Source organism: Phyllopteryx taeniolatus, chromosome 7 (assembly GCF_024500385.1).
Source record: "Phyllopteryx taeniolatus isolate TA_2022b chromosome 7, UOR_Ptae_1.2, whole genome shotgun sequence".
Lineage (NCBI taxonomy): Eukaryota > Metazoa > Chordata > Actinopteri > Syngnathiformes > Syngnathidae > Phyllopteryx > Phyllopteryx taeniolatus.
This window is the reverse complement of record NC_084508.1, coordinates 17,946,264-17,972,853: the sequence shown is the minus strand read 5'-3', so window position 1 is coordinate 17,972,853 and position 26,590 is coordinate 17,946,264. Positions and strand designations below refer to the sequence as shown.

Below are 26,590 nucleotides of genomic sequence, written 5' to 3'. Positions count from 1 at the left end.
ATCTCAAAGTGTGATGACACTTGAAATTAATAGACAGTTTGCACATTGCTCTACCTCAGTTGAAGCGAGATTTTGTTTAAATTCATAATCTCACCATGCAATTTACAGTAAACACCTCATTGTGTTTATTCATATCCTGTATAGTATGCTGTAGTAGAGTATCTTGAGTTTGTCCCTTAAGGACAAACCTTTTTAGGAGAATCAGTTCTGTTAGTTTTGACAGGACACCTGTCAGGTGTTTTGGATTGTAGCAGTGCAGTAAAGAGTGCAGCAAGCAAATTCAGCAACAGAGTCAAATATAGATTATAATACATCTATTTAAAGGTGCCATATTTTACAAAAACAACTTTTTATAGTATTTGGGATATAATATTGGCTTTATGGGGCCTCAGTAAACATGTGACAGATGAATTAAAATTGTCCACGCATTCCTGAGTTCCAGATGTTTTTCTGGCGATAGCCCTGAAATCAGGTCATTCGAATTTCTCGAGCTTATTTACGTCACTAGCGAAGATCTCTGCCTACTTTTCTGCTTCCGAGCCAACGCTGTAAACATAACAGACACGTGTGGTTTCACAAGTGGATCTTTTACACTGAGGCAAGCAGTCAGAGGGAAGGGGGTTGTCTTAGCCAAAGATGGACAACGTGGATACAAAACTGGTCAAACAGAAGTAGCTGTCAGAGGGGCCTTTTCTGGACACTCATGACAAAACCAAAGTGTTTTTTTAAAATGAAATTTACACTTTTATACCATGTTAGAGAGTCACTGTGGAGGTCTAAATAGCCAAAATATAGGATTTTTAATCTGCATCAGGCCTTCCTCATTTATATTTACCTCAGCAACCTGTAAATTCTAGATTAATCGCAGTGACAGGAATATTCTCCATAGCGGAGAATCCTAACTACAATCACACATGGCTAATTTACAAGATCATAATGAAAACAAGACTCATGTTGGGAAAAAAACCTGACAATTTTGGGAAAATAAGGTGGTTGTAAACGTTTTTCAGGAATATCCATCCATCCATCCATTTTCCATACTGCTTATCTTCACTGGGGTCGGGGGGCACGCTGGACCCTATTCAACCTGATTCTGGGCAAGAGGCGGGGTACACCCTGAACTGGTCGCCAGCCAATCGCAGCGCACATATAAACAAACAACCATTCACACTCACATTCACACCTACGGTCAATTTAGAGTTTTCAATTATTATTATTATTATTAATTATTATTATTATTATTATTATTATTATTCCTACCATGCATGTTTTGGGGATGTGGGAGGAAACTGGAGTACCTGGAGAAAACCCACGTAGACACTGGGAGAACGTGCAAACTCCACACAGGCGAGGCCAGATTTGAACCCAGGTGCTCAGAACTGTGAGGTAATAACAATTACATTGACAGACAGTGCTTGTTAAGCACAACGCAATAGACAAATGTGCTCACAGTCCTTAATTGTGACAGATGATCAGTCCAGGGTTTGTAAACTTGATGAAAGTTAGCTGCTGGAATAGGCTCCAGTTTCACTGTGACCCTGAACAGGATAAGTGCAATGGAAAATAGTTGGAAGGATGCTTTGTTGAACAACTTCATTCTGTGGTACAAAGATTTTATATGACCGCGATGCATTCATTAATTCCTATAGAAAACAAAAAAAATGGTAGCTTCAATTCAATTATGTTTTGCCTATGTAATAGAATACAATATTATTATTTTCTTCCTCTCACATAGAGGAAATTTGCTATATACAGTATGTAATCTGAACAATGCCACCTGCAGTTATAACAGTCATATTGTATTCATGTTGCGATCTAATCATTTTACTTCATCTTCATTAACATTTTGACTTGAATAGTTAGCTTGTGGCAGTTTTCCTTTATGTTTTTGAAGACAAATAGTACTGTATGATGTGACGCCATGTACTAACACTGGGAAACAGAATTAATATATAGAACAAGTAGGCGAGTTTTAGCTTTTTTTTTTCCAAGCTTTCTTTCCTAGTCTGGCTGAAAGTGTAGAGTTACCAGTGTTTACTCATTTCCAAAGCAGACCATTCAGCCGTAGCAGAAAGCATTCAGGCGTTTCTAGGAAACTGGTGTTGCTAACTTGCTGCTTGCTTGATCAGCCTATTTGTTCAGTTTACCAAGGATGCAGTGTTTAATGGCAGTCTGATGACCATTTGCCCTTTCATAAAACCTTTTATCATCGTTGTTCTCCCGGCAAAGGAAAAATAAATGAGAATTTCAAATGCAGTGTAGGTTTTGATGATATTAATGACACCAATGTAAACAATAATTAGAAATTGAAAGGTAGGGACAAGGCAAATTTGTATAGAACCAGTCAAGATAAACATCTTGAAATTACTGTTTAACTGTGAGGGATTCCTTGTCGTGCCTACGAAGCAAGGGATTTACATACTGTAGAATTTGGTCTCGATCGGGTACATGTATCCTCCATATTTTCTGAAACTGATTTTCAAACAATTAAACTGAGCTGCAAAATTTGTGGAATCACAAAAAAACTGTTTGTAAAAACTAGTTTCTCTGCTCATGACTCATTTTATCACATGGTCACATTGAAAATCCACAAATAAATATCAGCAAGCTCATCTGTGCTAGGTAGGGTTTGTTCAGTGATGCTCCATGTATTACTGAGAAGAAAGCCATCACAAGAGCAAATAGAGATTCGGATTCATCTATCAGCAGCACAGCGCAGCACTTGCTTGCTTATTAGGCACTTCTCGGATATACTGTAGCACTATCATATTAGCACTATCATACAGTATACTAGCTCTTCTTGGTCATATATAGTGAGAACTAATTTAGTCAAGTTAGAACAGGCGACATAAATCAAAGCCACTAATCTTGGGGAAAAATACTATCAACACTGAATGTGGAATTGAAATTTTTTATGTTGTCAGTTGCATTTATTCTAATGGATTTTAAAGAGAGGAGACGGGAGGGAAATTGGTGGAAATATTCACACCCAGTAAAGATTGGGGCCACAGTGAATGACCAAAAGATGATTCTTCTCTGAAATGATCATCAAAAAGACAATTTATGGTGACACTTAACATGACAATAATAGACAATCTATTGGCATTAGATTATGTTGGCATTATGGGTCTGCTTCATCACATCACTGAGGGTCTTTGTGTCGATGACTCAAACATAAGGACAGAATAGATTATATCTTCCATTTATGGCACAGGGGCCATTTTACAGAACAGTATAACTGTCAACGCCTTCCTGCCAGTATGAAGCTCTATTATACTATGATTATATAATATGCAAGACACAGTGGTTTAACAACCACAAACAAACCAAAGCATGGTGGATAAGGTTAATAGTTTCCCTCCTATTTTTTTTCCATATTATTACTTCATTATGTATTAATATTATGATCTATTACATTATTATATTTATCGTAGCTGTTAGAGGGCTATAAATACTGTGCACATCCATCCAGCCACCCATTTCTAATGCTTATCCTGTTGCGGTCAGCTGTGTGTATCACTACCCTACCATTTTTCTTACTGTATAGCATTAATTTGCTCACTTGTTTAGCTTTTATAAATGATTCCAATATTTTTTAAATGTACTAAAATTAAAATGACCTCAATTAAAGGCAAAAAATAAAATAGAAAAAAATCACCGCCAGTACAATCTTGTACCCACACAGCACCAGTAATAGTTGTGAATATATGTGTATTGCAAATATCACCAAGAAACAACAAGCCTAACAATTACAGTTTTAAAATTTTAGGTAACCAAAGATTGTAGGTGGGAATAAAATTGCCTCTCCACGAACACCCCTCAAATGTCGTGTGACCTTTCAACATACAACCAGCCTCATTGTAAATCTCAGTCTTGATCTTCAAAAGGAGCAGATGAGTGACCTTCTAGTTTAATTATCAACAATCTTCACCCATGGGACTTTGAAAAGACTCAGTTACAGTATATAAGAAGTTGGATAATATTTAGAGTTTTCACTTGTTTTACCTACATTCAACAGTTCTCTTTATCACCTGAACGAAGTGTTAGTGACTCCCCAACCTGGGAGGAAAATATCCATCCATCCATTTTCTGTACCGCCTATCCTCACTAGGGTCACGGGCGTGCTGAAGCCTATCTCAGCTATCTTCGGGCGAGAGGCGGAGTACACCCTGAACTGGTCTCCAGCCAATCGGAGGGCACATATAAACAAACAACCATTTGCACTCACATTATTATTATTATTATTATTACTATTATTATTATCACAATTAGAACAATTTGACATTGAGAGTAGACATCTACTTCTTCTGGTATACTGAAAACATATGGAGGGCAACTGAAGAAAAATAAGTTTAATTGTTTAGAAGGGGCATATTGAAAATGGTTACATGAACACTGCTCAGCTTTAATAACACGTTCGGGTGTTATTTTCATCACAATCTGGTGTTGAAATAATTACCATCTCTCCCCCAGTGGTGAATAACAGCAGTTTCTCAATATAAAAAAACCCTGAGTGCTATCAACGCTATCACTGGTAAAATTATTTAGTTATTCAGAATAATAAAATAGATACTGTGTAATGTGTAAGGACTGGTTTTCTGTGCCCTGTTTAATAAACCAAAATGAAACAAAAAAAAAAAAAAAAAACACATTCTCTTGCATCTTGATTATCTTCCGGTTTTCTAACAAAAAAGTGTCTTTAGGAATGACTGACAGAGAATATTAGATTATATTTCAACAGCAGCTTTAAAATATAGTTTGTGTTACTTCATTGTTCAAACCTGAAAGACAATTATACCAAAATAAACCACTGGGTGTCACCCATTACATTGTTGCACCCACTGAGTAGGACTCCCAACAGTTTCTCGACAAACCTCAGTCAAAGGTTTTACATGGGTATTTTTCACTTGCCCTTTTGAGGGAGAATAATTGTACAGCCTCCTTTACATTTTACAAGGGAAACATATTTACATGATTTTCAACAAAACTTCCTTTTTATGAAAGTTTGGAGCTGAGTATATAAAAATAGTGAATATTGTTGGGGTTTTTTTTCGGTATGAAGGTTGTTCTATAGTGCTTGAATTCCTGCAGGTTTTTATGATTGTGAAGCTCTTGGTTGCTAAGGCGATGCATCAGAGCCAGGCAGACATTTAGATCTAGAGTGTCTTGAAAGATGTTATGTCTCTTGCAACGTAATAGCCTGGCCCAGACAGTTATTGTCGCTCCACTTAAATTATGAACTCAGGTGAAGCAGTAGAAGAGGTGATAGCCTTGATTTGGTTGAAGGTTAGTATTGTACAAACTGAAGGAAACTTTATATCATGATTAACCATTTTGAGTGAGGAATACATTATCAAACCCAGAATGTTGTATTGCAAACACCAAAGGGTCAGTTACAGTATTTGTACAGTATTTGTACAGTAGCTTACCCTCCGGTGTTTGCAATAAAACATTCTGGTTTTGGTAATGTATTCCTCACTCAGAAATGGTTCATCATCATCTATGAGGCCATGATAAGATAATAATAATAATGAGTAACAATGTGGGCGGCACGGTGGACGACTGGTTAGAGCGTCAGCCTCACAGTTCTGAGGAGCGGGGGTCATCAGGACCGTCATCAGGAGAGTATAAAGTATAGTAATATTATAATAATCTATGAATAGATGGATACGTCACAAATGATGCAGTGTTGCTATTCCACACCACTGCAAACTACAACACAACCATAACAATACACATGAATCATCTCATACTGCATTTCATTCATGTTTTTAGGTGAACCCAATAGTTACTCCATATTATCTATGTAGTTATGGCAGTTGCAGGAAGTTAATCTGTGATTCTCCACTCATTGTAGTGGTGAATTTCTCTGGTCTTTTAGGTTTAATTACTGATATCCAAAGCATGTTTGAATAAAAATACAGACAAAGATAAATATGGTCAAATCTATTTAGAATTCACCAGAAGCAACATGTTGACACATTGTTGAAATTGCTGCAGCACATGATGATAGCTATGTTAGCAGCACAAACTGTGCAGGCTCAACTGGCCTAGGAAGTGACCTGGGGCCTTATTTATCAAGCATTCGTATGCACAGAAGTGTGCATACAAAGCGTGCTTATGAACATTCCCATGCAAAGCATGTGATTTGTCAAGTTGGACTTGTGCATGGAGACGTGCGTTAATTTACGCACATCTCTGACTATGCGTACACTCAAAGCCGTGTGTTAGAGCAGTGAAACTACAAATAGGAAGACACTAGGAGGGTCACAAAAGCTATCCGAGTGCACATCCAGCTCCAGTCGTCCTTGGGATTTCGTCCTTGGATGCAATTATTTCTCTGGCCCCAATTTACATCCATAGCTACATACAGACCATCAACAAGCGGAAATTAAACAAGGGTTTCCCAAACATATAGTTGGAGCCATGGACTGCGCCCACATTTCAGTAAAAGCACCATCACAACGAATTCAGTGACGTGAACAGAAAAGGTTTTCATTCAATCAATTCACAAATAATCTGTGATCCACATCGCTTAGGGGAACCCACCATTCATTCATTCTACAGAATAGCTCCGTGAGTGTGTGTCTTCAAGCAAGAGCTGTTGAGGAAGGCTGGCTTCGCGTATTGTGACCTAAGTGTTCCCAATAATGCTGGCCATACGGATATTAATATAACTTGCTTGTCCTCCTCCCGTTAATTTAAGATCATGCTTGTCTGTGGGCCGTGACATTTAATTGGGGCATTGAGTTTGATCTATTTTTATTTTTATTATTTTTAAACCATCTATTTTTTATTTCTCATTTCCGAGATTGCTCTTTTCTTTGATCCAACAGAATTAATAGCAGCGGTTAAATTCTCCCTCATCATTTTTTTTCCTTTTGTTGGTACTATAACACCTGCATTAATTGTTCCAAAGACAATTTTTTTTGGTTTGGTTCCACTATTCAGACAACTACCTCAATGTCAATCTTGGAGATATTCATTTTCTGCGCCCACTTTGCCATGATTTCAGAAAGCGAAGTAGTCCATCCGCACATTCTTAAAGGGATTGCGGCTACCATAAATTGGAGGCGTTTTTTTCAATGGAAATGAGGCTATACGTGCATGGCTGTTTAGAACAGGTGGGATTTATTAACACACGTTATTTGCTGGTGTGCTTCTATACGTATGTATAAATTGAATTCTGTGACACATAATGTAGATCATGCTAGTTTTGAATTGTTGATGATGATACTACAAATAGCACTATTATTACAACAATTTTTGTATTTCTGAAACGCAACAATCAACATGCCAACATTTAAAATGACAATAGTAATCCTCCTCTGAATTTGTATTGGCCAATATATACCTGAATTAGATTAAATGGTACCCGGATAGAGAAAATGGTGTTTGTTTTGTGGCTCTGTTGTTTGTTGTTCATATTAAGGACTATAGCCACACCTATACATACAGTAGAACTGCATTTTGTAAGATGCAGTTTTCTATTGCATGTCATTTATGCTGAAAGAATAAGACCATGAGATGTGACTAAACATAAAAATATGATGTTCATAACCTGCACTACCCTTGTAGCAAAAAGTTAAAAATAGCACATCTGTAATGACCAGGTTGGCCGGCCATATGGAACCCAAACATCAATTCCATCCATCTGTTTTCTTCTGCTTGTATGGGTCGCAGGTGCAACAGTCTAAGCTTGAATACCCAGACTTCTCTTTGAACGATCTTCTCCTCTAGTTCTGCCGGAGGAAACTGATAAGTTCCTAGACCAGCTGCGCGACTTAAGGCACGTATCTGGGTGTTGTTGATAAATAGCTTTTGCTTTGCATAGTAGAGTTTCAAGTTGTACTTACGGATGTAGCGCCGAACTGTATTTACTGACATTGGTTTTCTGAAGTGTTCCTGAGCCCATGTGGTGATATCTTTTACACATTGATGTCGGTTTTTAATGCAGTGCCACCTGAGGGATCGAAGGTTACGGGCATTCCGCCCGAAGATAGCTGGGATAGGCTCCAGCAGCCCGCGACCCTTGTGAGGATAAGCGGTAAAAGAAGATGGATAAACTATTTTGCTTGTGTTTATTCATTTTTATTCAGTTTTTATTTATTTATTTATTGTAAATGCAGCGGCACGGTGTACGACTGGTTAGCACATCCGCCTCACAGTTCTGAGGACCGGGGTTCAGATCCCGTCCCCGCCTGTGTCGAGTTTGCATGTTCTCCCCGTGCCTGTGTGGGTTTTCTCCAGGTACTCCGATTTCCTCCTACGTCCCAAAAACATGCATGGTAGATTGATTGAAGAAGCTGCTGTCCAGTTCGGGTGTACCCCGCCTCTCGCCCGAAGATAGCTGGGATAGGCTTCAGCACGCCCGCGACCCTAGTGAGGATAAGCGGAACGGAATATGATGGATGGATGGATTGTAAATGCAATAAAACAACAAAAATATTGTTTTGTTATTAGATTAAACAATTTTTGTATACACGTTACCTACAGCATTTCTTTTGTTCCTCATTTACAAATGACCTGGCATATCTGTCCATTTTAAAAATCTACGTAGCCCTTGATGCAATAATGAAGTATAATACACCTGATATGTACTGTCTGGCCCTCTTCCTGCCACCATGCAGGAAATAAGAATGTTGCTAACATGAGGACCAGTGTTGGCTTTGTTGCTCGTCTCTTTTTTGAAAAATAGAGAGGTCGGAAAAGTCACAAAATCTCTCGAAAATATCACTAACTTTGCAAAACTGCAGACACAAGTTGTAGCTCTTGCTTATACGGTCCGTATGTGTGCACATCAAAATAAAAGCGCAACATAGTTTACATTTCATTTTGACTTCATGATCACTGCGAGGACCGGTCAGAGATTATTGACCAGCCAGATGTGGCCCAGGTATACCCTCGACTCATCAGGTTAAGAGTGTAGCGGACATGTACGCTGCAACTTTGAGGCGTCACAGAGACTCGCGACCACCTGAGAACCCCCACTCCTCCACGCTGCCCTGCTGTGAGACAGCGACTAGGACAGGGCCTGGTGTACGTCAAGTGGACCTTAACCTAATTAGCAGTTTCCCGTCAAATCTTGATTCCTGTCTTCAAAAGACCCCTTCCCGGGTCACAAATGGTTGGGGAAGACTATGTGGTTAATATCCACCGATGCGCGTGAGGCTCCACCCACTGGCGTTGAGAGGAACTGCAAGCGCCAGAACTTGTGGACGTGCCTTTGATGTTTGTTAACAGAAGATAAAATGTCCGTTTTTATATCTTACAAACGCTGTAGAAATATTCCAAATGTATTGACGTGGTGCCCTTTTCGAGACATTAATTTTATTTTCACAATCAAATCAAATTTACGATAAACCGGAAGTAACGCAAACCTCGCTCCCTGCTTATTACTTTATCCTAAATTAATTGCAATTCTTATTTCATACATAATCGCTACAAGAGTAACAATAAGATTAATACATAATATGAAATTTGACTCATCACCAAACTTTGGACACCACAGAGACTTTTCAAATGCTATTTCAAATTTAAAAAGACAAAATGTTCTGTCATTTTAAAGCCAGCTGACTTGAATGAGTAATGATGTCCCTTGTGTTTGTCAGACATTTAATCACCCTTGAGAATTGGGACGTTTTCTTTTATTAAAGCAGAACTTTGAGGTACAAGCTTTGAGAGCTGGAATAGGAACTGCTTGGTATAATGTTTCGTTTTGCTTACTTTGTATGATTTATTTACACTTGAAGTCCAAGGTGTTTTGACACAGATTTGCTGATGTGTTCAATGATGAATATGTCTCTTTGTGATGGCTACTTTTCGTGTCTGATGGGATGTGGGAGGAGGAACACAATGTGATTCACTCCAATAAATAGTTCCATTCCCTGCATTAGTCACAGAAATGGGATTCAGTGCTTGTCTTTCCTATCTCAAAATGTGTTGTAATTGTTTTCTCCCACATAGCCAAACCCTTTTGTCAGTTTAAGGCTCATAGTGTCTGTGTGTGTGTCTGTGCACGTGTGTGTGTGTGCGTGTGTGTTTGAGAGAGAGAGAGAGAGAGAGAATGTGTCTGAGATCACCTTCTACACATTTAGTGAGGATAAGCGGTGTGGAAAATGGATGAATGGATGGATATTTGTCAGCTCATGCACTGACCATTTCCTGAGAGAATTGAAATATACACAGTGCATTTTTTAAACATTTGACTTGGATATATCCAATTTAACCATGCCTTAGGTAGTAAATGTATAGTATACAGTTTGTACATATTGTACTAAGTAATGGATTTTTTTGGGAAGAACTTTTCAAATCATGAATAAATTTCAATGTTTAAATTTCAAAATTGTCTTCCTTTCCAAACACAGCTATGATCTTAATATGGATGAATGAAATTTGAATTTTAATCAGTCCTTTTTTTGTGAATACAATTCATGGTGGACTTGGTTGTCCATTGTGTGTAATTGTTAAAGTAATTCATATTAATATATAAATATATAATATAGGCTCCAGCACGCCCGCGACCCTAGTGAGGATAAGCGGTACAGAAAATAGAAATTATATATATATATATATATATATATATATATATATATATATATATACAGTGGGTATGGAAATTTTTGAGACCCCCTTACATTTTTCACTCTTTGTTATATTGCAGCCATTTGTTAAAATCATTTAATTTAATTATTTCCTCATTAATGTACACAAGGCACCCCATATTGACAGAAAAAAATGTAATTGTTGAAATCTTTGGTGATTTATTAAAAAAAACAAAAACTGAAATATCACATAGCCATAAATATTCAGACCTTTGCTGTGACACTCGGGTTTAACTCGGGTGCTGTCCATTTCTTCTGATCATCCTTAAGATGGTTCTACACCTTCATTGGAGTCCAGCTGTGTTTGATTATATTGATTGGACTTGATTAGGAAAGCCACACACCTGTCTATATCAGACCTTACAGTTCACAGTGCATGTCAGAGCAAATGAGAATCATGAGGTAAAGGAACTGCCTGAAGAGCTCAGAGACGGAATTGTGGCAAGGCGCAGATCTGGCCATGGTTCCCAAAAAAAGTCTGCTGCACTTAAGGTTCCTAAGAGCACAGTAGCATCCATAATCCTGAAATGGAAGACGTTTGGGACGATCAGAACCCTTCATAGAGCTCGCCGTCCGTCCAAACTGAGCAATTGGGGGAGAAGAGCCTTGGTGATAGAGGTAAAGAAGAACCCAGAGATCACCGTGGCTGAGCTCCAGAGATGCAGTCGGGAGATGGGCGAAGGTTCTAGAATGTCAACCATCACTGCAGCCCTTCACCAATCCGGGCTTTATGGCAGAGTAGCTCGACGGAAGCCTCTTCTCAGTGCAGGACACATGAAAGCCCGCATTGAGTTTGCCAAAAAACACCTGAAGGACTTCAAGATGGTGAGAAATAAGATTTTGAGATTTTTTGCAAGTGTCATCTCAATGGTGTTTTTGTAGATAAACCATCCATCCATTTTCTACCGCTTAGGTCAGGTCGCGGGGGCAGTAGCTTTGGCAGGGACGCCCAGACTTCCCTCTCCCCAGCCACTTCATCCAGCTCTTCCGAGGGGATCCCGAGGCGTTCCCAGGCCAGCCGAAAGACGAAATCTCTTCAGCGTGTCCTGGGTCGTCCCCGGGGTCTCCTCCCGATGGGACGTGCCCGGAACACCTCACCGGGGAGGCGTCCGGGAGGCATCCGAATCAGATGCCCCAGCCACCTCATCTGGCTCCTCTCGATTTGGAGGAGCAGTGGCTCTACTCTGAGATCCTCCCGGATGACCAAGCTTCTCACCCTATCTCTAAGGGAGAGCCCGGACACCTTGCGGAGGATACTCATTTTGGTCACTTGTATCCGGGATCTCGTTCTTTCGGTCATGACCCACAGCTCGTGACCATAGGTGAGGGTAGGAACGTAGATCGAGCGGTAAATTGAGAGATTCGTCTTTCGGCTTAGCTCCTTCTTTACCACAACGGATCGATACAAAGTCCGCATCACTGCAGACGCTGCACCGATCCGCCTGTCGATCTCCTGTTCGTGAACAAGACCCCAAGATACTTGAACTCCTCCACTTGGGGCAGGATCTCATCCCCGACCCGGAGAGAGCACGCCACCCTTTTCCGACTGAGGACCATGGTCACAGATTTGGAGGTGCTGATTCTCATCCCAGCAGCTTCACACTCGGTTGCGATCTGCTCCAATGAGAGTTGGCGATCACGGCTTGATGAAGCCAACAAAACCACATCATCTGCAAAAAGCAGAAATGCAATACTGAGGCCACCAAACGGGACAACCTCTACGCCTCGGCTGCGACTTGAAATTCTGTCCATAAAAGTTATGAACAGAATCGGTGACAAAGGGCAGCCTTGGCGGAGTCCAACCCTCACCGGGAACGAGTCTGACTTACTGCCGAATATGCGGACCAAACTCTGACTCCGGTCGTACAGGGACCGAACATGTCATAAAATTTTAGAAAAGTTGACATGATTGGGCAGCACGGTGGAAGACTGGTTAGCACATCAGCCTCATAGTTCTGAGGACCGGGTTTGAAATCCCAGCCTCGCTTGTGTGGAGTTTGCATGTTCTCCCTGTGCCTGCGTGGGTTTTCTCCGGGTACTCCGGTTTCCTCCCACATCCCAGAAACATGCATTGTAGATTGATTGAAAACTCTTAATTGCCCGTAGGTGTGAATGTGAGTGCGAATGGTTGTTTGTTTATATGTGCCCTACGATTGGCTGGCGACCAGTTCAAGGTGTACCCTGCCTCTCGCCCGAAAACAGCTGGGATAGGCTCCAGCACGTCCGCGACCCTATTGAGGAAAAGCGGTACAGAAAATGGATGAATGGATGTGTAATGCTGCATACTAAGGAGGGGTGTTCCCCACCCCCAAGTCAGCAGTCTGTTGGCTGTACCACCATCCACGTGTTGTCTTGCTGGCCTAGCTTTGAGTGATTATCATGAATTGTGTGAAGTGTGTCTTTGTACTCCACTTCTATCCTTGTCTCTCACACTCCTTTAATAATTACAATTTTCCTCAGCTAATTTAGTATTTTTTTCAGTCTCAATGTGCTTAACTTATAGATGTAATAGGCCCAAATAAATGCATACTCCAGTAAACCCCTGCTTTCTGCGGGGGCTAGGGACTGAGCCCTGCTACAAAATCTGTGAATAATTGATGCCCTCCAAAAAAGGTTTGTAATTACTATAGATGCAACAAGATGGCAGCAAATCACATTGTTTTTTTCTATTAGACAAAGCCATGGCTTGACTGAATGAAGCTCCTTCCCTCAACATCGGTGCTTGGCACCAAGATGCCATCCGATGCGCGAAAGCAATATTTTTAGATGAGACATGACATTGGCCCGAGCGCAAAAACAGCAAAGAGGTGTATTTTTCAATAGCGGATAGGTCCCCCAAAAAATGTCAATGAATAGGTGACTTTGTGAATGCTGAACTGCAAATATCCTGGCGTTCACTATACAGTATACTGTTTGTATATCCATCCATCCATCCATCCATCCATTTTCTGAGCCGCTTCTCCTCACTAGGGTCGCAGGCGTGCTGGAGCCTATCCCAGCTATCATCGGGCAGGAGGCGGGGTACACCCTGAACTGGTTGCCAGCCAATCGCAGGGCACATACAAACAAACAACAATGCGGGAGGAAACCGGACTGCCCGGAGAAAACCCACACAGGCACGGGAAGAACATGCAAACTCCACACAGGTGGGGCCGGGGATTGAACCCCGGTCCTCAGAACTGTGAGGCAGACGCTCTAACCAGTCGTCCACCGTGCCGCCGCACTGTTTGTATAATATGAGGAAAATCAACATCATTATATACACATGTTTCATCATCTAGAAAGTATTACTGAAAATGTAGCACTGACAAATAAATAATAAAATAATTGTATTATTCCAACTGGTCTCAACTGTTTTTTGTTTTTTTTTGTTAGACAACAAAATGTTTTGGTTAATTCTATACAATAGGACCAAATAAATGCATAGTGTATAATATACAGATAATATTTGGTTTTAAATGTTGAGTTTGATGATGACAAAATTTCCCAGCTAACTCCTATAATATTATTTAAAAAATAGCTTTGATATTAATTATAATTATGTGAGCTGCCCTGCTTAGCATTTTGTTAGTTAAGCACAAAATAATTTTGTTGATGGAAGATTTAAAATTTTTGTGTTTATCTCAGAAAATAGAACTGCATGTTGTCTTTTCATAGTATACGATATTTTAAGACCAAGACTAACCTCAGAATTACTTATTCCGTAACTCATTGTGTGGTTCATGGTAGCCCCTGGTACACTAAACTACTTGAATACTATGAACTTTATAGAACAGCTTTCTGTTGTGCATCCTTATGCTTGTCGTTTTGCCCTACACAACAGTCTTAATCAGTCCTTTTGATTGCATGTCTCAACAAGAACTGGGCTGAGCCAGCCCTCCGCGACTCTCTACCAGACATAAAAACACCCTCCGGACATGCAGTTGAGTCAGATCTCCCTGTGCCACAACCCAAATGTTGCTGTTTTACTATCAAAATGCTGCCTTGTTTTAAGTCTTCAAATGTTCGCCATACTCATAGTCTCTAGGTCAGTGTTTTAGTCATAGCAAAGTGCATCTTAAAAGATAATCCCCTGTAACTTGATACCAACTCTTTAGCAGTATTGGGAAGATGACTTTGGAAATGTAGTTGGTTACAATTATAAGCTACCCTGTTGAAAATGTAATAGTAGTGTAACCATTTCAATTAATTTATCAAAGTAATCTAACTAATTACATTTGATTACATTTTGATTACATTTCTTAATTTCAAACGATTGGTTGTTTCCTCTAAAAAAGGGGATTAAAACCATAGATCATTGTTTGGAATTAACCACACATTTGTTCTTTACACAAAACATTATGAAATGCATTATATGTGGAAAACACGTGGAAAACACCATGCAATACCATTTTGACATAATGACAAATGTGCACAGTTTAGACAATATTGCTTCGCATGATCAACCAGATAAGTTAATTTTCCATAAAAGTGTTAACGATAATAGCGGCACGGTGAAGATTGTTTAGCACATCTGCCTCACAGTTCTGGGGACGGCAGTTCAAATCCGGCCTCGCCTGTGTGGAGTTTGCATGTTCTCCCAGTGCCTGTTTGGATTTTCTCCGGATACTCCGGATGATAGGTTGATTGAAGATTCTAAATTGCCCTGAGGTGTGAATGTGAGTGCGAATGGTTGTTTGTTTATATTTGCCCTGCGATTGGCTGACGACCAGTTCACGGTGTACCCCGCCTCTTACCCAAAGATAGCTGGGTTAGGCTCCAGCACCCCTGCGGCCCTACTGAGGATGAGCGGTACAGAAAATGGATGGATGGATGGACGATTATAAAGCGCAAGTGTTCAAAATTCAATGTTCTTTTATGTGTTAAAAAGTGTAACTATGAGTCTAACCTTTTCAAAATCTCAGAAAAAATAATAGATTGCACCACAAGGTGATGTTTTGCGGTCATATTTGGAAAAATATGTCATGTTTGATATGGGCTTTACACGATCAGGATTTTTGGGGCCGATCACCGAGTTAAAAAAAACAAAAAAACGATCACCGATCCGATCACAAGATGGAGCAATGTGTCTGTTTAAATGACTTAATTTACTGTATAAACTTGTGTACTGCATACTGACTTCAAAAGTGTTCTCTATTCAGGTCATGTATTCTAATCAGTCAGGTCAAACCAACATTACAACATGACAGAAATAATGGGTGCTAACTTACTGTAATTAAATTACTTTATTGTAATTAAATTACTTCACACACACCAAAACTTATAGCATGATTTGACAGAACCCTGGGATGTTTACGTTAGTGCTAGCGCTAGCTTGCTAGGCTACATAACGTTTTGTTGCCTGCTTTCGAGCCGTATTGTATAAAAAGTACATGAACATACCTCAAGCAATCCTTCAATTAAAGTCCTCTCCCGAGCACCGGTGACCACCAGCACGTTTTTCCCCATTTTGTTCTTATAATACACACGGCGCTATCCACTTTTGTTGTTGTCGCCATAGTAACAAGTGTATCCAGTCGCGTTTGAGTTGACAAGATAAAGCCCAGTGATCGTAAAGACGGGATGCGGTGGTATCGGAATACAAGATTTTATTGCAGTAGTCTGACAGTGTAATCGTGAAAGACCAAATTTGTCTTGTAGTTTGATCCAGGCATTACATGTTGTCTGTCTCAGACGTGTTGTCTGTCCCACAGCGCCGACATGTTTTTTTCTTAAATAACCTCATTGGTTGTAAGATATTTACGGTACTATGCCAAAAGACACGCGACAAGGCTAAAAATAAACTAGCTTTTGGATTCAAATATACTTTACTCAATGGCGACGCCGTGTAATTGTCTTTTGCGGAGCTGATCAATGATGTCATTGATTGGATTGGCGAATTATGACATTCAAGCCGATCAACCTCAAATGCTAATTATTGGACAATACCGATCAAGCTGATCAGATCGGTGTAAAGTCTTGTTTGAAACTACAGCAGAATGGCACATGACCAGAGAGAGCCAATCACAAGCGTCATGTTTAGAAAGAGGAAGTGATATGAAAAAAAATCAGCTTTTACAACTATTTTTTAAAATTAATTTTATTAAACATTTTCTCCCAGTAATGGATTACAATTACATAAATTTTGTAATTAAATGACATAATCTCATTACATGTAATTAGTTGCTCTTTGGTGTTGAGGGTTGGCGTGTCTGCCGCGGCATTGGATACCCTGTAAATACATGGACTCATTGACAGCTCCTGATGACTTAGTGGGCAGTCCCCTCTTGCTGAGGGGACTGTCCAAGCACATTGCTGGACGAAGAGCTTAATTAACCCTTGTGGACATTACCCTGCAAGAGCAACAACTGAGACCTTCCTCTTTCACAAGAGACTTACAGAGAAATTGCATGACAAAGACATTTATTTATTTATTTATTTATTTATTTTTACCACACTGTACCTGCTATGGCCATGGCTGCTAAATATGAACTCACTAGCATTGAGTGAAGGTGAGAAAAATTGTTCACTGCTAGTAAATACTGTGTTACTTCCTTTTGGAAATACAAATTGACATTCACACTCCAGTCTGTCTTGTCTTGGCTTGTCTCACTGGATCATCTGTTAAACATTCCTCTGCGTGTTTTTTCCCTGCATCCTGAGGACCCGAGGATTAATCAGATCTTGCATCTGCTTGTATTACCTTTTTTTCCCTCTCTCACCTGTTTGGATTGGTGAAACAACCAACTAATGGACTCAGTCCACACCCATCCGCTGGTCCATCAATGAAAATAACAACACGAGATCAAGAATTCCCATGAGAGGCTTGGTTCAGATGTACAGCTTGCTGTCATTGCAGCCTAGAGTGTGAGTTAAGGGTTGAGTGGGACAATGAACAAAGACTCTAGATTGGCGAGGAAAGGGGTCCCAGCAGGTTTTGGACATGGTCGACGGCACTCGTGCTTGGGGTAGGTTTTTTGTTTTGTTGGTATTACTTAGTTACTTTGGTTAGTAAGCTGATTCTCTGATTGATTGCAAAAGACAAAGGCGACAATGTTTTTGTAGTTATTTTAACATGACTGTCAATCGTGCATCTTGTCTCCAGTGGATGGGGTCATTGTCATTCATGAAACACCGGCATGTGGAATCCGCATTTCTTCACCTTTTGTAATGCTAGTCAGATTTGTTACCTTTAACAATCATTTATTGTCCCTTGGTGAAATTTCCATATGGGAAATTGAAAAGAAAAAAAACAACACATGAACATAGCTCGCATTCCTAAAGAAGGAAGGTTAAAGTAGTGTGTCCTCAAACTGAAGTATTCTAATTGTCAGGTGTGGCAAATGTTTGCCTCAGGGACTTGCGTAATGCTCTCAGCTTTATGCATTGTTAGTTACGGGTTGAAAATAATGTACAAAAGTATTAGTATCGTTGAATATGGCAGGTGACTTGCAGTAGTTCTTGAGATGTTTTATGTTGTGTTATCATTGTCTTGCAGATGTTGCACAGTCTTTTCACAAATGTGGTGCCATGAAATATAAATGTTACTGCCTGAACTAATTACACTGCAATAACTGTTCCACCATGTGGAAGTATTTGTACTCAAGCATTTTAAGCACAGAAGAATACAAAGTACAGTTTATATTGCAACTGTAAGATTTGTAGAGGGGCCGTTAGGGACATTATTCAGGATTAGCTCTGATACTTACTATTCAAACGCTTTCACACAAACACAAACTACTGAAAGGCTCTCATAACACAACTCAAACCCTCTCATACGCACGAGTCTTGCGCTCATGAAGACTACTCAAACACTCTCATAAACACTACTCAAACCCTCTCTACGCACGAGTCTTGCACTCATAAAGACTACTCAAACACTATCATACACACTACTCAAACACTCATATGCACGAGTCTTGCTCTCATGAAGACTACTCAAACACGCTCATAAACACTCCTCAAATGTGTTCACGCGAGCACGTCAATCACATTCTCGGGCACGTCATTGGCATTCACAGGTTCATGTCAATCATGCTCACGCACAAGTCGATTATGCTCACACATGAATAGTGTAAATCTTTTATTAGGTAGTTCAATTCAAAAAGTGAAATTATAGAGATGCACTGCACACTGCACACGCTCAGAGTGAAGTATTTCATATTTAAAATAGGGATAATTTTGATGATTATAATACATAGCAAATAAAAAAAATCATTATATTGAGAAACTTTGCGATTGGCTAGGAACCAGTTCAGGGTGTACCCCGCCTCCTGCCCGATGATAGCTGGGATAGGCTCCAGCACGCCCGCGACCCTAGTGAGGAGAAGCGGCTCAGAAAATGGATGGATGGATGGATATTGAGAAACTAAAATATAATGGTCAACGAAATAATGAATTAATTCAAGAAATAAAGTGATTTTTAATGTAGAAATTAGGCTGCCCTCCTAAGAGTACTTCAGTGTTTAATCACTCTATGAGTACTGAAGAAAAACCTTTCAACTTTTTTCAACTATATTCTAATTTATTCAGATGTACCTATATTAAAAAAAGTCATGAAATATCTGACTCTGAGTGTGTGTAGTCTGTAGTGCATATCTATGACACGAGTTTCACTACGACAATTCAATTCCTTCATTCCCTTTGGTCACCTCATTAGGTACACCAGCGCGGGGGAGCTTAAATGTGACTATCCGGCCATCCTGCCTGCAGCGAACCGTATACATTTCAGATTGTAACGCAGCGGTGTTGAAACTCTGTCTTGAGTCCAGGAGTAAACACATTTACACTTGTGCTTTAGCCCGAAACGCACATTTATTCGACAGCATCCGCATTTGGTTAATGGCGTCTCGCCCTAGGGTAGGCGAGTCTGCCTAGCCCTACGTCATACACGACACGGCTTCTGATTGGCCGACCATTACGTCATTGCCTACGGAACTTACACATTAAAAGCAGGTATTTTAAATCAATGAGGAAAAGTGTTATTGTAACACAAAAATCAACAAGTATACAACATAAATACTTGTACATTATAAATAAATATGTATGTACTAGACAGTATAATGCTATATAACGCTACTGCTTAAGTTTGGCTTACTATTGTACTTTATGGCTGTTGGTCAATGCCATATTTGATTTTGAAACCACTTCCTTTTCAACTCATATAAATACGCACTCACATAAACGTCAAATGTCTGCACACATACAGGTCAAATCTATTCACATACCATCCTCAAATGCATTCATAAAATATACTTAAATCCTTTCACATATCCATCTCAAATGCTCGCATACATGCTTGTGAAAAAAAAATTCTTGGGAGATTTATTTTAAGATAGATAGATAGATAGATTTTGACAAATAGTTCTAGACATAACTATAGATAGATAGTGTAGATTTGAGTAGCGTTTTTGAGAGCCTTTCAGTAGTTTGTGTGTGTATGAAAGCATTTGAATAGTAAGTGTGAGAGCTAATCCTGAATAATGTCCCTAACGGCCCCTCATAGATTTGTCACCAAAGCACTTTCCTGTAAGAGTGTGTGCTTTAAGATTTTAACAGATTGTAATAGATGTCCAGAGAGTATGAATGGTGGTTGAATGGTGGTTGTCCTTTATTGCTCATGCCACAAATAGGAGGGACATGTATGCTGCTGAAACACAAGCACATGCAACATTCTGTGTGTCTCAATAGTTTACATCTGTTCAAGTTTCTATTGCGAGTTCATGCTCGTTTCTATTCCCAGTCAGGTTTGGCTGAGATTATTGAGTTTTCTGCTCGATTGCTAGGTCAGCTGCTGCACAGATCCACCCTGACCACAAACACGCCACGCTTACCATTGGCTGTTGACCAGTGCATGGTGTCGCCCGCCTCTCACCCGTCAGCCACGACACTAGTGAGGATAAGTGGTATAGCAAGCACTTCACTGATAAGTCTCATTTCAGGTTTTGGAAAAATGTACATTATAAAGCTGTGAAGCCCAAACAATCTAAATTTAAACTGGCTTGTAATCTTGTGTAAGTGAACCCTATCCAGGTTCCAACATAGAGTATTGTCCAGTGCACTCCCAGTAAGAGACCCTAAACCAGCAGCTGTAGCCAGTACCACCCGGAGCAAGAGTGGTAAAGGGGGAAACAATAATATAACAGGGCCCCAAAATAAACCCTCCGTGCTTGGAATACTGTCGATGCTCAACCCCGCCGGCCTGACTGACACGTGAATGTAACACGTGTTTCTTGTTTCTCGTGTATACACACACTTGAGCACTCACCATGTCTAGCTGTCATCATTCCCAAATCCATATCGATTGTGCCAGACAGATATCGTCATTTTACCAAATTTGTGTGTGTGTGTGTGTGTGTGTGTGTGTGTTTAATGAGTGCTGGTAATCTGTGAAATAAGATACAGGCTTTATTAAGTATTGCTCAAGTGAAAGTGTAGTGTGGGATGCAATGTGTTTAGCGTCCTGTTATCCAAACCACTTCAGTTTTTCGTATTGGTAGAATGTCTAGGTTTCACTCACTATTTTCTTGGCTTAGAGCGACATCTGCTGGGAAGGCAGTTCATCCCTACCAGCATGCTCAATTGGTATCATCATGGAGCATGCTGAGGTTTACACAGTATATTTGTACAAGTAGACAAACATTGAAACCACAATCTAACAAAGTATACAGACAACACTTGAACTGCAGGTTGTTTGTTTTAAGGGCGGTGCTGTACATGATCAGAGGTGCATCCTCAGTCCTGAATGAGGAAATAAAGCATCTGCTGCCTGCCTGATTGACTGTTGGACCCACATCTTTCTGACGCAAACAGTTCATGGCTGCATTCACACTGAAGGTTGATGTTGACTCATAAGAAATATTGGATTGGAATGAATACTAAAGTATGATGCATAATCCTCTAAGGTTTAAGAGCCTTTTTTCCACAAAGTGGATGACCTTGTCTTCTTTGAAGTTTTCTGTGCACATTTGGAGAGCACAGTGTACATGAATATACCTGTACATTTATCATAATTTGTTCACCTTTGAAGATGATCCACATTTTATTTCATTAGCTTTTATTGTCTTGCTAAAGCATGTGCCATTGCTTTTCTTGCCAAAGTGCCACAATTTTATGACCACTGGCACTGGTATAATATAGTGATATCCAGTGAGCTGCGTAAAATATTCAGCTTCTAAGATAATAAGGCTCAGTTTTGATTGACACTGTCAAATCGGTATTAATTTAACAAACTATATTTGTTATTATGGTTGTAGTTTTGCAGTGTTGTAGAACTGTATTTACTGCATCTCAATGAGAACTGTTTGTAATATGTTTGACTGTTTCTTGTGACAAATTGAGATATTAACATTTAAGGCACAGCAGTAATTTTGCTGTACAGTTCTATACAGTACTTCACTTTCACTTTCAACAACAACCACAATAATATACATATGGTACTTGATATCTCTATGACGGTCAATCAAAACATATTTATTATCTTTGTAAAGGTGGAATTTTCGATACCGCTCTCTTATGTTGGGTGTCATTATATTATGCAAATGGTCATTGGGTGGCTGGATGGTGTACAGTACAGTATAGTGCATGCAGTACAGTACAGTTTAAAGTAGCCTATTGTATTGTATCTTGCAGGCTGCTGCAGGAACGACATAGAGTAACTCAATTCCTCCACAAGGTGGCAAACAAAGCACTATTTTAGTTGGTCTCATACGGTCCACCTTAAGCCACCTTGTTGAGCATAGTTCTGTATGTCTGTTTTTAATTAATTTTTTATTAGAATAAAAACTTTCTAGAATAGACAAATAGTGTAATTTACTGATGGTGATGGTGGTACATTTGCCAGACTTTGGTACAGGCAGCGTGGGTGCCGTTCAAACTCAGTCACAGTGTGAATATATGTGCCGTGCGAGTGACTGGCGACCAGTCCAGGGTGTAGTCTGCCTTTTGCTCGAAGTTAGCTGGCATAGGCTCCAGCTACCTACGACCCCGAACAGGATAAGCAGTTTAGAAAATGCATGGATATATATGGATGGATATAGTGTAGCAAGAAACAAAATTTAAAATCTAAATAAAAATACATATATAAAAATATAAAATATAAGGTTCATGACGTCAATTCACGCTGCTTCTTGTTGTTCTCTGCAATAACATTTCTAATGTCTTGAAGCCAAGACCGTTTGCATCAGCAAGATGTGGTTTCAGTAGCCAATCAGGTGGCTGATGCTTTGTCATCATACCTCAGATTTGTATGAGAGCATATGTATCATCCATCCATCCATCCATTTTCTGAGCCGCTTCTCCTCACTCGGGTCGCGGGCGTGCTGGAGCCTATCCCAGCTGTCATCGGGCAGGAGGCGGGGTACACCCTGAACTGGTTGCCAGCCAATCGCAGGGCACATAGAAACTAACAACCATTCGCACTCACAGTCATGCCTACGGGCAATTTAGAGTCTCCAATTAATGCATGTTTTTGGGATGTGGGAGGAAACCGGAGTGCCCGGAGAAAACCCACGCAGGCACGGGGAGAACATGCAAACTCCACACAGGCGGGGACGGGGATTGAACCCCGCACCTTAGAACTGTGAGGCTGACGCTCAGTCGGCCACCGTGCCGCCCATATGTATCATACATTAGAAAATACTCTACTTGACTCAAAGTTAATCACTATAAATAATTCAGTCTTGTTTTATGATTGTGTATGTGTTTCATCATGAACTAGCAAATACTATGTAAAAGAATACATACCCTGACACTGAGTATACTGTAGTATAACATGGACAGAATATGTTCTATAAACAATGTCACACTTTTGAAGCCTAGAGCCTTATGTTTAGTAAGTATGAAAAGGTATCAAGCCTTATTTTACTGATTTCTGTGTTGGCAGAAAGGTGCGCTTCATAGACATAGTTTTATACTTCAATAAAATATGTAGGTAAACATAAAAATAACCTTTTCAATATTGATAACAGTTTTATTTTATGAAGTAGACAGTGACACCTACACACTCTTCTCCCCAAAACACACACTTGCACATAAATCATACTTGCCCGTCACATTTTATTCTCATTAGCAGACTTAATGTTGTCATAGGATCCATCAGCCAGCTGGGCTGCAGAAGCCATTTGGTGGGTGGATTCAGTTACATCGTGGCCTCACAAACACCTCATTCTCATCTAGCATCCATCCCAACATCTGTTTCGAGGTCCAGCATGTTTCATAAGCGCTTTGGACAAGGAGGGAAGTGGCCACGAGTGGGAGGAGTAGGAGGTGCCTTTGGTTAGGTTAACCGAAAAGGGCAAGTTTGTAAACAGGATGAAGTAATCTGTTCATTCTTGTGTAATCTATCTGAGAGATATGAACTAAATAATATACAGTGCAATTTGATTTTGGCAGGCAGCATGGCGAACTAGTGGTTAGCACATGTGCGTCAGAGCACTGAGTTTCAGGGTTTGAATCTTGGCTCCAGCTTTCCTGTGTCGAGTTTACATGTTCTCCGTGCTTGCGTGGGTTTTCGACAGGTATTCCAGTTTCCACATGGATTCCAAAAATAGGAATGTTAGGTTAATTTAACTATTATATACACTATTTTGTAAATTATTTACTAACAAAACAACTTTATTTTAATGATAGTTTTTTTCCGATACAATTCTCTTAAAAGGAGTCTGGGCTTTTTAACTTTGCACATACAGTATCTTCATATGGCTATGCTATAAACAGGGTTTAGACATACTAGATAGATAGATAGATAGATAGATTTGTGAGCTTTGCTAGCTTCATAACAAAGTTATTAAAACACTTTGCACATGACTGCATTTGTTATAATGAGTGAAATGAAAATGACAAACAAATTAAGCAGGCATTCTTTGCAATTAGCGGTATCCCCCCCCCCCCCACACACACACACACACAGACAAACATGCACAGACCTTTGTAATTTTGAGACGATCATGCGTGACATCACTCGGGGAAAAGACTTTTGGTTTTATTCCCGTGACAAATGTAGCAGCATTGATAGTGACTTGCGGCGGGAGGAGTTTACCGGCTTATCTGACTTTACAAGGTAGGTTCGGGCTAGCTGGCTTGCTCACCAGTAGTCTAGATGAGTTGAAGGCTCACACTTGTCATTTCAAATGAATAAATAGCAGGCCAGTGTCAAGCTGAAAAAAAAGGTTGCATATGCAACCAATTTGGTCACAGTCTCGAGCCCTGGAAGGGATAGCTCATGATCATGTCATGTTTGACAGATGGCTTATTTCATATGTGTCACTTTTGTGAGAGAATATCCAGATAGGCATAATGTTTTTCATCTTCAATTTCCGGTATATCAGAATTGGTCCAGGTTTAGTACGCAACCTCCAAATATCCCATAGTTTGTACTTCCTAAATTTGCTAAAATGGAGTAAGAATCAGCCAACCTAATGTGACAACATTAAGCAATTTAAACACAATAGCCAAAAACATTTATGTGCAGATTTGATCATGGTAACATGTTTCATAATTGTTCGGCGCCAAAGTTCAACAAACCTCAGTAACTTCCATTTCCGTCATAAGGGTTTCCAGTAACATTAGAACAGTTGTTTGAGGTTTTTGGGTGTATGAGGGTCCCTCCCCTCTTGACCCATTTTTTTAATACGATGTGCCTGCCAACATGTCTGCGTTAGCCCCTTGCCCTATCTCTCAAAAGACAAATATTTGTCTGCGATGGCGACAGCAGCTACCCGGTCAGTTGATGACATATCAGGTCCAGCAAGTCCATTCATCCCTTTTCAGTAACTCACTGGTGATCATTCCTTGTCACAGACTAAATGAGGTAGATATAGATTATAGAGTGGACAACAAGAAATGATCATTAGGGTACCCGAAAACCCAGAGCTGGAATTCAGACGTGCTAACCAGTAGACCACATGAAGCTCAAAGCATTTGCAACTTCTTAATTACGGCAGTAATTCGATTTGCCTGTGTATATTATACATCTTTCAATGTTGCAAATAAGTGCAAAAGTGCATATTCGTTTACTGTAATATACTAAACCTTTGCAAACACTGCACATACAATACTGTCTTTTCTTACTGCAACTCACTGCTCAGACAACAACCGCACTCAGTTGCCCAACCACAGAACCCTCCCCTCCCACACACACACACACATTCTGTACATACACATGCACATAGTTCATGTGTTTTTTTAAAGGCACACTCTGGCCATGTGCGTAGAAGGAGGAGACAAGTAGAACTTGCCATAGAGGGGCAGAGAGAGGGAGGAGTGTATCCTCAGAGAGTTCCGCTCACTTTGGATTTGAAACAAACCGCCTAGCTCTTGCGTTCACGTTCTTGCCCAGCTCTTCAGAACCACATGAAACAGTGAGTTGAGGAAATAGCTCTTTAAAGCCAGCACTACCTCGGCTTTCTTCATGCTTTGGACTGGAGGCATGCATCTGAAACACACCGAGGAGGGCTTTCCTCCATATGTCCGTGTGTCAAAGGAAACCCGGTGTGGCGTGAGGGGAAAGGAAAGTGCGCACAAGAGTCAAGGAGTACCGGAGTGTCCGGGAGAGGAGGAAGGGGACGATTAGCGGAAAACAAGAAGAAAGGAAAGACACCCCAACCACCAACTACAAACATGAGTTTGCCAACTAACTGTGTGTATCTGTCCCCCTCGTTCCAGGACCGGTACTTGAAAATGCGCAATGGGAATATCGGCGGTTCACCGTGTGCTGTAAATAGACCCATCGATATCGTGCAGAAACGAAGACGGTAGGCAAGATGTGGAGTCAATGCACAAACTGCAATTCTTTTCTTCACATTTTCCTGTTTTAAATGCTCATTTGTTAAAGTTGGATACCCCACCCCATTTTTTTATTTACGATATCCTATAAAACAGTGAACACAACACAATGAAACCTGTATCGTAAATAACGCACTCTGGGATAAAGTTCCTTACTCAGTGTTTTTGCTTTGAAACCTTAGTGTTCATCTAAATAAATAATTAGACCTGTTTCTTTAAGTGAT

General features: G+C 40.1%; 1 protein-coding gene across 8 annotated transcripts in view; it reads left to right on the top strand.

The window, feature by feature from the left end:
* LOC133481380 (cAMP-specific 3',5'-cyclic phosphodiesterase 4C-like) overlaps positions 1 to 26,590 on the top strand; it is a 95,202-nt gene that overhangs the window by 29,843 nt on the left and 38,769 nt on the right. Inside the window, exons 1-2 of one of the 8 annotated variants that reach the window (XM_061780633.1) lie at positions 25,771 to 25,942; positions 26,065 to 26,335. The exons of 5 other annotated variants lie outside the window; for them this stretch is intronic. In XM_061780633.1, the coding sequence (XP_061636617.1) occupies positions 26,202 to 26,335 (134 nt within the window). In that variant the 5' untranslated portion in view covers positions 25,771 to 25,942; positions 26,065 to 26,201. Of the gene's footprint in view, positions 1 to 17,153; positions 17,552 to 25,770; positions 26,336 to 26,590 lie in introns of those variants that run through there. 2 more of the 8 variants (XM_061780635.1, XM_061780632.1) reach the window with 2 other exon arrangements.